The sequence below is a fragment of the Monodelphis domestica genome, chromosome 4, assembly GCF_027887165.1.
Source record: "Monodelphis domestica isolate mMonDom1 chromosome 4, mMonDom1.pri, whole genome shotgun sequence".
Lineage (NCBI taxonomy): Eukaryota > Metazoa > Chordata > Mammalia > Didelphimorphia > Didelphidae > Monodelphis > Monodelphis domestica.
Window position 1 is genome coordinate 299,387,034 of NC_077230.1, and position 12,880 is coordinate 299,399,913.

A 12,880-nucleotide genomic window follows, 5' to 3' on the forward strand; every position below is an offset into this window, starting at 1 on the left:
AAGGTGATGAGACTGAAAGTTAAGTTAAGGAGAACATTAGGAAGAAAAAAGTGACAACTTTTTTTTAAGAAAAAAAGAGTAAAGAATGAGTTTGTGTGTGTGTTTTATTGTTGGGGGAAATGTATCACTGCCCTGTGGAGCTTTGATGGGAAAGCAGTTTAGAAGGGAGTTAAGTGGATTTAAGTCAATAGAAATGCTGAAATTAAAATTAAACACTCTAAAACTTGAAAAAATTCAGTAACAAACATTTTTAAAATGCAAAGTTTATTTCTGTCTCATAAAATCTACACAAAGAATGGCTAAAAAAGTACATGCTATTTTCAAAGTTGGATTAAAAAATCATATTAGGCACTTAATAAAATGTTTTTAATTATTTACAAAAACACAGGATAATTCAAGTATGTAATTTCCACATAGGCATCATGGGAAGGCCTTTGGTTGCAAGTACTTATACAAACTAAGTAATAACTGATCTGTTTTCCTTGCTTTCCTTTTTTCCTTTTTGTCTTTTTTTTAAAACAAGTTTCCTTTAAAATAAATGAAAACCCTGTCTGAACTTCTAGAGAACATCCCAACATGGCAGCAGCTGATGATTCATTTTGCTTTAGTGATTACACCAGCCTCCTTTTGGCAAATACAGATGGCATAAAGATTTGAGAGCGAAGTCAAGAAGACTTTGTTGATTTTCTAGGAATCTTTATCCTGAGCCTGAGGAGGAGGTTGGCCTGGACTGACGTGACTGCTGCAAGATGACCTGTTTTGGTAACTGGACAAAGGTTTAGAAATTCCATCTCCAATATTTTGATACATCTAAATATGAGAAAGAAGAAGAATGTTATGACTTGGAATGAAGTCATTTACTGACACAAAGCATTTTTTTTACCATATAAAATTCCACATTGCTTGCTTTCCATACACAGGACTCAAAGCACATTGGTCACTTCTGTTTTGTTTCTGTTCAGATCTGTGACTTCATCTGCTAAAATGGGGAACTCCAGGGTGTGGAAACTTTACCAAGGCAGACTGGCATTTGTAATTATAGTCTTTGAGAGCTGGATGGGATGTTGAAAGGTCAAGCGATTTGCTCCCATGACACAAAGTTAGTATATGTTTGAGGCAGAACTTGAAATCAGACTCTCCTGATTCCAGGACCAACCCTCTATCCTTTATGTCCCACATAGCATATTATATTACATGGCAAGTAATTTTAGTCCTCATGCTATGTATGAAGAAACTGGGTGAGGGTTAAATCCTTTATTCCAAACTTGGTGATACTGATAGCTTTATTTAACAATAAACCTTTGCAGTGTCAGAGGGTGGGGGTGGCAACAAATTGAGGTGGCTCCTTTCCATTGGTGATTTGTTCATTTCACAATTAATGGGAATAAAGGGATGAGAGAGAGAAAGGACTTTTCTGAAAATTTTCTAGGGGACTCAAAATTAGGTAGTCTTGGGAAAATTCCAGAATCTCCATTCTTCCTTTTTTAAAATGGAAATTTAAATTGCCCTCATGTTCAATTTAATAAAGCTCTACAAGCCAGGCACTATGCTAGGTGTTAGGCATACAAAGATAAAAAATAAGACAGTGTCTTATTTCATGGAATTTACATTCTACTGAAGGGGTAGTGAGTAGATGGGGGAGAGATGCAATACACAGAGAGCAAAATACAAAATATTCACAGAGTAATTCAGAATCATAGAGAGCATTAAAAACTAGGAGGAGGAGGAGGAAAGGTTCAGAGAAAGCCTGTGAGGAAGTGGCACTGGAGTGGGGAATTGAATTTCAAGGCATGGAGGTGAGGAAAAGAGAGGGAAGAAACATTTGTTGAGTACCTCTTTATGTACCTCTTTATATGGCAGGAAAGGAGAGCATGGAACAAAAGAATGGAGATGGAGATGAAATGTGCTCAGTTATTCTCAGCTATAGTCTTATTGGTACAGTTATACACAGATTCTAAAATTTAATATTCTCTGCCTGGGGTAGATCCAGTCTTCCTCCTCTCAGATCACTTGTCTGTGACCATCTTGGATTACTAGTTCTTTAACAATTTCATGCTAAAGCAGCTAAAATCAAGAAAGAGACCAAGTGGTTTTTCTACTAAAAATGCTCCATTTCTTCAGTCTTTCTAATTCAAACCACTGGGCAATGATCCTTAGTTTCAAAATGTGACAAAGTGTGTCAACACAAGGAGAAAGGGCTCTTTGGGCTCTCCTTCAACTACAACTTGGTGAAAAAAAGGTAAAAATCAAACTTAAACTTGATCTATAGTGTGCAAGGGCTGCTAAACAGGATCTTATCTGAAGGGGCAACTGAAACATTATAGGAAGGAAGATCCTCTTCTATCCCCAGGTGATGAGGAAGAGCCTGGATAGTGCCAAATCTCAAATATCTAACTTTTGACATAATGGGTTAGTTTATTAGAATAAAGGGATAGGCACAGAAGTCTATTTCTATTTGAACCTGTGGTTTTACTCTACAGGGAACTCCTGGATGAGAAAACTTCTTCAAATTTAGGTTGGTAACTTCTCTTCGGTTTATATTTATAGAGAGATGACTGAGGTTAAGTGAGTTGCCAAGGATCATACAACTAGTAGTATACTACTAGTAAGTATCATGAGCATGAAACAGACTCAGGTCTTTCTAGCTCCAAAGTAAGTTCTGCATTTCCCCATGATGCCTCTCTAACAGAATAGAAGGCTAAAGGGGAGAACAGCTAAAAAGTAGCTGATTTTCCAGCCAATAGGAAATGAGTTTTAGTTAGTTTGACATGTCTATGACTCTCTCTTGGTTGGCTAATTGGTTGTTGTCCTTCAAAATGGTGTCACTATGTTGGGGTCAATGTATAGTGTGTCCAGCTGTGACTGATTGGACCTATACTAGTTTGGAAGGCTGTACCGCAGGTGAGCACAAATAGCACATATGAACATTAGGGATGGAGATGTCTCAATATTATTTTTACATTTCCTTTTAAGCCTTCAGGGAAAACTACTGTTTTCATAAAAGTATTCATGACTACGGATTTGGTACCCTCAGAAATATTGAAACAAACAAATTTTAAAATTCTGGAGATGAAAAATAATTTATAACTTTTGTTCAGAGATGCCCTTGGTTGAGCACCAATTTCCTTCCCTTCCCACCTCAACCAAAAAAAGGACAAAACCCTCAAATTTGACAGATTCCCGTTGTACTACATACCGCAACTTCTGCATTTGCTAGTTGACATCCCAGAAAAGAAGTCAGATGTGGGAAGGATGGCCTTTTCTTGGAGTCAAAAGACCAGCAGGACTGCATTATAAAGTAGCTGCAGTAGCAATGGAACAAGAAGAAGGACCGAGATGAATAAACTAGTGAAGTAAATATGAGTAAACATATGAAGTCAAATCCATAAACTTCCATTTGAAGAAGTGTCATTTTGGCCATAATGAGAGATAATTATAGGCTAAATTCTATTATGAATACTTTGAATTTAATCACCAAGACAAAAAAGATATTTAGGGAAAGTACAAAGGTATATTTAAAGAAAAGAAAAATGCCCCAGTGCAAAAGATCTTGAATGTTGATTGGCAGAATTTGATCACCCCAAAGAAAGCGAGTCCTATTATAATTGAACCTGAACCATCAAGTCAGTTGGGTCTTTCAGGGTGAGGATAAAAGAGACCAAGAAAGATGGCCCTCTCACAAGAGAGGGATCATAAATTTAGAAAAGGGAGGGACCTAAGAAGCTCTTTCGTACAACCTCCTAATTTAATAGATGAATAAATAAGCCCAGAGAAGTTAAATGACTTGTCCAGATTACACAGATACTAAACATTGATAGTGGGATTTGAACCCAGGTTCTCTAAATCGAGAGCCAGTTTTCTCTCCTCTATACCAGGGCCTCATAGCAAAATAAAAATTACATGTTATGCTGAAATAATTTTCTAAGGCACTCAAGTGTAAAGACAGATTTTTCTTATTCATGAGAAATCATTTTTTGACTGTTGTACTGTCTCAGCATTTTCTTTTCCCTGGGACTCTTGGGAGAAACTAATATTTGTTAGAAATGAGATCCAATGTGCCATAAATGTCAACTGAAGTTTCCACTTACATTTCTTCTGTAGCATAAAATGGCTGATCCATTTTAAAACCACTTTGAATGAGTTTGTAGAAATTGTTGTCTACTGGAATGCCAGGGTAAGGATTAACACCTGATAAAAAACATCAGGGAAATAAAATCAGTATCCAAGTGGAGTAAAATTACCATTAAGCAAACCCTGCTTTCAAGCCCTTCTATTGAAATGGTTTTCTTGGGGGGGGCGGGATGAGAGGTGAGGTAGGAAGGCTTAAAAGATCTTTAAAAATCTAGAGCAGGAATACAGGAAGATGAGACTCCTTCCAGAGAGGGATCACAGATCTAGAGCAAGAAGGCACTTCAAAGGATATTTGGACCAACCCCTTGACTTTACTGCCAGATTAAGTGACTTGCCTAAAGTTACACAGATAGGAAGCATCAGATCTGAGATTTTAACCCAAAGCCAGAGACCTTAGAAGTCACCATAGAGATGTGAGATCTACCTCTTGGGACCCAACTAGGTTAAAACATAATTGAGAAATGTTTTAACAAAATAAATAAAAATATAATACACCATAGATAATGTTCATTTGTGGTTTTCTAAATCAAATTATAATTTACAGTGATTTTTTTCTATTTCATACCTCTGATGTTGTCACTTTCAGTCAACCTCCTCATTTGATAGATGAGGAAACTGAGGCTAAGTGAAGAGGAGCTTCCTTAAGGTCATGCCCAAGGTGCTAAGTCACAGAGTCAAGTTTTAAACTTTGGTCTTTTGACTACACATGCAAAATTTTTTCCCCACACTACCTCTTAAAAAACATTTTTGTTTTAGTCTTTGAATAGCACTTTGCACAGCACATTTTTTTTACATTGATTAAAACATACCAAGAGAAAATATTTCCCAGAGCAATATTCCAAAGGACCAGACATCACTCTTAATTGTATATATGCCTTCAAATAGGCTTTCAGGAGCCATCCACTTCACAGGTAACCGAGCCTGTATAAATAAGACCAAAAAGGAGATCAAAAAGTGATTTCCATTTTCAATTGATTTAATTTTTTTCTATTTATCAAGATTATTTTAATAAATTCACAGTCATTTTAGTAATGCCACTTTTTAAAAATGCACACAACAGCTCTTTTTGTGGTGGCAAAGAATTAGAAATTGAGGGAATGTCCAGTAATTGGAGAATGGCTGAACAAGCTTTGGTATATATGATTAAGATGGAAGGCTATTGTGCTATAAGAAATAAAGAGCAGGATGGTTTCAGAAAAACCTGGGAAGACTTCAATTAACTGAAGAAAGTTAAAGTGAGCAGAACCAGGAGAACATTGGACACAGTTCAAGCAATATTGTACAATGATCAAACTGAGAGTGATTTAGCTATTTTCAGGAAAACGATACAAGACAATTCTGAAGTACTTATGAAAAATACTATCCACCTCCAGAGAAAGAACCAATGGAGCCTGAATTGGCCTGAATTGAAGCATACTTATTTTGCTTTATTTTTCTAGGGTTTTATTTTTTAATTTATTTTATTTTATGGTCTTTGTTTTCTTTCACAGCATGGCTAATATGGAATTGTGGTTTGTATGACTGCATAGGTATACTCTATATTGAATTACTTGTCTTCTTAAGGAGCCAGGGAATTAGGAAAGGGGGTGGAAGACATTCAGAACTGAAAAATTTTAAAAATAAATGTTAAAGATTGTTTTTAAAGGTAATTGGGGAAAAAGAAAAGTCTTTCCCCAAAAAATGCATACTTAGAACACTATCTGGAATTTAGGATTAAAATCCTGAAAAATTCACAATTAGTACCTTTGAAAAACACATTCATTTTCAAATAAATCTAGAAGCACAAATGTGCATAAAATCTGGTTGACTCAGAAGGAGATAATTTCAGTTAATCTCACAGCAGCCAATCAATTAATCAAGGGCAAGTAAGTATTAATGAACGTATGGAACAATTTGCCACTGAACGTCTGGGAAAACTGATCATCCTGTAAATGCTTCCATACACAAGATTGTGGTGGGGTTAGCCTATGTCATAATTTCCAGAACTGACAGCATGTTGGCTTCTGTGGTTTTATTTGCTTCAAATTTTATGAAAAAGGACTTTTAAGCCAGATTGCGAGTCAAGTATAGTAACCAGATGATGAAGATGTCTGTTAAGGAGGAAGCCACAAGATCATAGATCCTAAATAAGACAATTTTTAAAAAAATCTTTCCTTTCAGACAGAAAAAACAAAGAAATATGCCTTCCATTGGAGTAGCTGCTCTTTATATGGCTTGAATGACTTACATATGTTCAAAATTTGTGGAATGAATTTCATTTTGAGTGATCTGTAAATTGCTTTTCTAAGTAGGTAATTCTAATCATTTGATTAAACCCAGAAAAGTGATTTGCACATTGTGAGCAGTCATTTCTTCATGTCAGTGACAATTTTTCAGTTAGGTGAGGTTGGCATTTCTGAATTGTCTTTGGCTAATCAATGTAATTGTATTATTGACTTTATCCATAGAGGACCAGAAGAGTTTCCCAGGACCAGTCAAGATGACTGAGACTAGTGAGAAGAAGAATCATTCTTGTAACTAGTAGAACTGATTGACAACTTTAGCAGGAATGGAGTTCTCATACAATGGGTTCTCTGTTCCCTAGGTGAAAAGAAACATTCAGAAATGGCAGTCACACAGTATGTAACATTCAATACTGTTGTCTTTATGTTACAGAGATCCTATTTGATTTAACAAAATCTAATATATTTATTCTGTGCCTACTGTGCTCTAATACATTTATTCTGCACAGGAATTATAAAGACAAAAGTGAAATAATCCCTGCCCTCTAGGAGCTAAAGGACAGGTACACAGATAAGCAGTACAAAGTAATTTGGGGAGAGAAAGTTCTAAGAACTGGGTGATTGGGGAAGACTGAACAGATCAAGTCTAAAGTGAGACTCTGAATATTCATAGCTGTGCTCTTTGTGATGGCAAAAAATTGGAAAATGAGGGGATGCTCTCCAATTGGGGAATGGCTGAACAAATTGTGGAATATGTTGGTGATGGAATACTATTGTGCCCAAAGAAATAATAAACTGGAGGAATTCCATGTGAACTGGAATGACCTCCAGGAATTGATGCAGAGCGAAAGGAGCAGAACCAGGAGAACCTTATACACAGAGATTGATACACTGTGGTACAATCGAATGTAATGGACTTCTCCACTAGTGGCAATGCAGTGATCCTGAATAACCTGGAGGAATCTATAAGAAAGAACACTATCCACATCCAGAGGAAAAACTGTGGGAGCAAAAACAGAAGAAAAACAACTGCTTGATTGCATGAGTTGTTGGAGATATGTTTGGCGATGCAGACTTTAAATGATCATCCTAGTGCAAACATCAACAACATGGAAATAGGTTTTGATCAAGGGCACATGTAAAACCCAGTGGAATTGCACATTGGCTACAGGAAGGGCTAGTGGGAGGGGAGGGAAAGAATATGATTCTTGTAACCAAGGAAAAATGTTCTGAATTGATTAATTAAATAGAATTTAAAAAAACAAAGTGAAGCTCTGAGAATGACCAATACAAAGAAAGATAAATGTTGAATTCAAGGAAGAGTTCTGTTGTTAAGTCCTGTCTGATTATTACATGGACCATGGTCCAGGGGGTTTTCTTGGGAGTTTTTTGTTGTTTGGTTTTTTACATTTTTTCCATGGTTACATGATTCTTGTTGCCTTCCTCCTCTCTTTCCTCCCCTCTCCTGGAGTTGACAAGCAATTACACTGGGTTCTACATATATTATCACTCAAAACCCATTTCCATATTATTCATTTTTGTAATAACCTTTTATTTTTTAAAGTTTATTTATTTAATTAATTTAGAGTAGTCTTCTTTAAAACCAAAACCCCAAATCATATATCCATATAAACAAGTGATAAATCATATATATTTCCTCTGGATTTCTATCTTTCTCTAGATGTAGATGGCATTCCATGGGATTTTCTTGACAAAGATACTAGAGTTGTTGGCCATTTCCTTCTCCAGTGGATTAAGGCAAACAGAGGTTAAATGACTTGCTCAGGGTCACATTTGTAACTATCTGAGGTCACATTTGAACTCAGATTTTCCTGACTCTAGGCTCAGTGCTCTACCTACTGAGGCACCAAGGAAGAGTCAATAGGCTAGTTTACTGGAATGGAGAGTGACTAAAAGTTAGTGGTAGGACTTGAGACTGGAAAAGTAGATTGGAGCCAGATAACTGAAGGCTACAAACTTAAGAGTTTGCACAATTATTCTTAGGTTAATAGGGAGTCACAGAAGATTTTTGTGTACAGGAATGACATTGTCAGGTGTGCCTTTTCAAAGATTATTTTGGCTTCAATTTGGAGGATAGATATGATAAAGTAGAGAGAAGATTCAGGGTGACCAATTAGAGGACTGTTGTTATAGCAAATGAGAGGTGATGAATTAGAGTAAAGGTCATGTGAGAGATGAGCAGGAGATAGATACAAAAAATAAGACTGAGGTAGAATCAACAAGACCTATCAACAATTGCATATTGTATAATGGATATTTTGAACCTTAGACTTCATTCCCCAGAAGTCCTTGGTATTTCCCAGAATTCCTTATAATCTCTCTTGTGTCCCCACATTGATGAGATCACATTATTGGTATTTAACTGTCAGTAATGCCCCCCACATCCTCTCTTCTTGCATGATGTAGCATCAGCAATGATGGTGGTAAGGCGGGGAAAATTTGAAAATGGCTAATCAGCCATGGGCATGTGATTTTTATTTTGTATCCTCTTTATTCCTTGATTTCTAATGATCCTTAATAAGCCTTATAAAATATCATATTTATTATTGAGATTTAATTTTAACTTTTACAATATGGATTTGGATGGTCATGATTCTGGAATATTTTAGTCTCATTTCAATCAGAAAAATTAGAACAACTTCATGATTCATTACATTTTGGTCAAAAATAGAAAAAGGAACTTAATGATAGTCATTAGCATGGTATCTGGCACACAGTAAGCACTTCGTAAGTACTTTTTCTATTCACTTATTAATATCTATTTCCACTATTTGTAAGGTAGCTGGATGTTTCCTTGTTTTGTAACTAAAGGAATTGGAGTACATACCAACAAATGTAATTTTTTGAAGAAATGACACCAAAATGTTGGAATAGAGACTTCAAAATGTGTGATTTTATATTAGAATTCAGTAAAAATGAGCTTATTTCTGGCTAGCCTGTGAGATACGGACTATTTTGGTATTTTTTGTTTGTGTAATTCTAGAATTATTCTTTGAAGCTCAAAAGATTTCTTGACATAGAAACCAAAGCTGTTATTAGGTATATGATTAGACCTTACTACAGGTGGGGGGGGGGACTAATTCCTAAGTAGTGAGGTTATTTTATATCAACATAAAATGGATATGATAAAACACATTCATTTACTAGGTGGTAAGATTCCTGAAGACAAGAACTGTCATTTTTTTCCTCTATCTTGTCTAAATCTTGCACTCAACAAATACCTAGTGAATTATTAATTAAATGAAATTGAACAATGACATAAAAATAAAAATGTATACAAAACATCAGCCTCACATTGCCCCTGACAACGTAGTTGGAGTCATTCATTATGTCTCTGGCCAATCCAAAGTCACATATCTTCACCACTTTCCCATGAGTCACAAGGACATTCCTGGCTGCAAGGTCTCTGTGAACACACTAGAAAGAATAAAGATTATTCACTATGAAAATAAGCTTCCTTCTCTTTCAGGTTCAAGAAGGAAACATTTCAGAACTCATTAATTTTCCAATTTTGCATATGATTATTATTTTAGTCCCAAATTCAGCATAAAGTATAACAGATGAGGAGACGAAATATATGTGGTTCATTTCTCCACCTGCTTATGGTGGACATGGGTCTTCCATAAAGGTCTTATTGAGCCATACAAGGAAAGGAAATAGTGCCACTGTTCTCAGATTGGTCACATGGCCAAAAGGAGCAAGTGACAAATGATGGAGCCTTAGAAAATTTATCTATTGATCTTTCATTACAAGGAGAAGCCCAAGAAGTGGCAATGCCAGAGCAGCAAAGGATAGAGTAGAGAAAGAAGAAATAATGTGAAAGTTCCAGGAGAGACTCAGATATATATTTGGAGAAAACTGAACCTGAGCTCTGAGTCATCCTTAAGGGGAATGGGTAGGGATGTCAGCACACTAAAGAGAAAGCATAATCAAAGTGATCTGGCAAAAAAAATGAAAGTAGGAAAAAAGATCAGGCAAAAGTTGGGTCAAAATAGACTGCATGAGAGCAGACAGACAAAGGTGTCTAAGAAATCAACAAAAACACTTAATTTTGATGTAATGCTTTAAAGGCTACAAAACCTTTTACTCATTTGAACCTCATAACTCACAGCTACCCTGTGAAGTAAATGCTACAGGTATAACTATCTTCATTTTACAGGTGAGGAAACTGAGGCTAGGAAAGATTAAGTGATTTATCTGTGGTTATACCATAATTAAGAGTTAGAGGTATGATTTTATTTGTGCCAGCTCTTCCTGATGCAATTCAAGACTTAGTCCACTAGGATCACATGATTATATATCTAGCCATAAAAAGAACTTTAGAAGCAACCTTTCCTGGCACCTTCATATTTCTAATCCTTGCTCTACTCTATCCTTTACTGCCTCTGGTATTGCCACTTCTTGGGTATCTCCTTAAAATGAAAGGCTTTCCTACCCTCATTTTATATATGGAGAAACTGCAGTCCAGTGAAGTGAAGCAACATGCCCGTAGTAGGTAGTATCAGATGCAGGATTCAAACCCAAGTTCTCATGATGACTATATCACCACAAAAGCCTTAGATCTGCTTTAAATAAATATGTATCGGAACAAGTTCTGTTATAATATAGACTTATCAAGGCTAAGAATTTTGCCAAGTAAAGATAGGAACAAAGGATAGACAAAAAAACATCAGTCCTGAATAATTTCTATGTTTTCCAACTAAGGCTTGGGCTTGGGCCATGCAGACTCTAGAGATGTGTTCCTAACAACCCTATAGATGTGCTGATGGAGTGAAAGATGAAGAATGAGATTAAGACCAGGAAGAAGTTTGGACAGAAGGAACAACCAGAATTGGAATTCTGGCTTTGCCCTTACTTATGATTTGTGTGACCTAGGGCAAGTCACTTAACCTCGATGGGTCTCAATTTCCTCATCTGTAAAACAAGGGGTTTGGATTAGATGCACCCCTCTTCATTCTGAATTCATGGTGTGATGTTTAAGAGTCAGGGAAAACCAAAAATGAAAAAAAAAGTCAGTTTCCACAGTGTAAAGGAAAAATAAGTTGAAGCTTAAGGGGCATCTTCATTTTGCAGCCTAGATTATTTAAAGACTAGACATGCTATCTAAGCAATATAAGGAGAGGAAAAAAGTGATGAGGGAAGAAATGAAGAGAGGGTAGGAGAATGGAGGAAAAGAGGGAGGGAGAATAGAAGAGGAGGAGAAAGGAAAGAATGGGAAAGGGAGTGGCAAAAGGGGGAGGGAAAAGAAGGAATAAAAAAGGAGAGAAAGGAAGATAATGAAAGGAAAGGCTATGAGAAAAGTGACTTAAATTGGACTGTGAGCCTAATAAATATATTGATGGTTGAGAAGGGCATTACTAAAGGGAGTCAGGGATAAAGATTGAGAAGATACAAAATTGAGGGCAGAGGGAAAACTGTAGAAGTCATAGTCTCTGATAATGTTCAAAGAAAGTCAAGGTGAGGATGCAGGTACTCTGATTGTGCTGCTTCCACAAAGTCCTAAAAAATGCTTATTGAATGAAGAAGTGAAGTCCTAGAGTTCCTGATGTGGCTTTGGACATATCACTGAACTTTGTGCTTTGGAAACCCTGATTCAGCTCCAGAAGCCTTTTAAGGCAGTGATGGTGAACCTTTTAGAGATGGAGTGTTGGGCCCTGCTCCCACTCCATCCCCCAGAACAAATGTCATGCCTTCCCCCTGCCAGAGATGGGGTGCTGTACCCCAAACAGTGGATGGAGAAAGTGCTCACATTGGACTGCTGGGCAGAGGGGTGGGTCATGGGAGAAATGTCCTCAGTACAGGTGAAGAGGGGGAAGAGGGTGACCTGAGAGCTCTGCTCCCCTCCAGCTCTGCTGCCTGTGAGCTGCCCACCTTACCCCTTGGGCACTCCCACTGGGCTTCTGGGCAGAGGCTAGAGTGATATGAAAAAATGTTCTCAGGCATGGTGGAGAGGGAGAAGGGAGCAGCTCAACCTGAGTCCCTCTGCCTTTCTAGTAATAAACTTGGGGGGGGCAGCCAAGTGCCCACAGAGAGTACTCTGTGTGCCATCTTTGGCATTCATGCCATTGGTTCTCCATTACTGTTTTAAGGAATTCCATTTTTACTGCAAAGACAATGCATAGATTTAAGGCAGTTTTCTTGGGGTGAACAAGAAAGAAAAGACAGAGTGAGAAGTTTGCAAGTTAGAACTCAAAAAGAAGCATTAAAGCAACTCTCCATCATCTTTTATCATCTTTTTCCTTTGTAAAGATATCTCTAATAAGGAACATACCGACTTTAATTCAAGAAATTCCATTCCTTTGGCAACTTGATAAGAGAAGCAGAGAAGATCCTCAAATGTAAGCACATTGAAGTCCTCTTCTTCAACCAGTCTTTTTTGGTTTTCATATTCAATTTCTTCTGTAAAATACAAATAGACATCACTTTTATAGGAAATACCAGGAAAGCTATCTGCTGGAAAACATTTGAGAGCTCACCAAAGCCATGTTTTAGTGGTTTTCAGCTCA

General features: G+C 36.9%; 1 protein-coding gene across 1 annotated transcript in view; it reads right to left on the reverse strand.

Annotated features, from left to right (window-relative positions):
• Positions 1-247: 247 nt before the first annotated feature.
• The window catches only part of FLT3 (fms related receptor tyrosine kinase 3), a 97,812-nt gene continuing 85,179 nt past the window's right edge, over positions 248-12,880 (reverse strand). Inside the window, exons 19-24 of the mRNA XM_007495258.3 lie at positions 12,646-12,773; positions 9,669-9,791; positions 4,941-5,052; positions 4,089-4,188; positions 3,197-3,302; positions 248-810 (exon numbers count right to left, since the gene is read on the reverse strand). Of these exons, the coding sequence (XP_007495320.1) occupies positions 688-810; positions 3,197-3,302; positions 4,089-4,188; positions 4,941-5,052; positions 9,669-9,791; positions 12,646-12,773 (692 nt within the window). The 3' untranslated portion in view covers positions 248-687. The remainder of the gene's footprint in view (positions 811-3,196; positions 3,303-4,088; positions 4,189-4,940; positions 5,053-9,668; positions 9,792-12,645; positions 12,774-12,880) is intronic.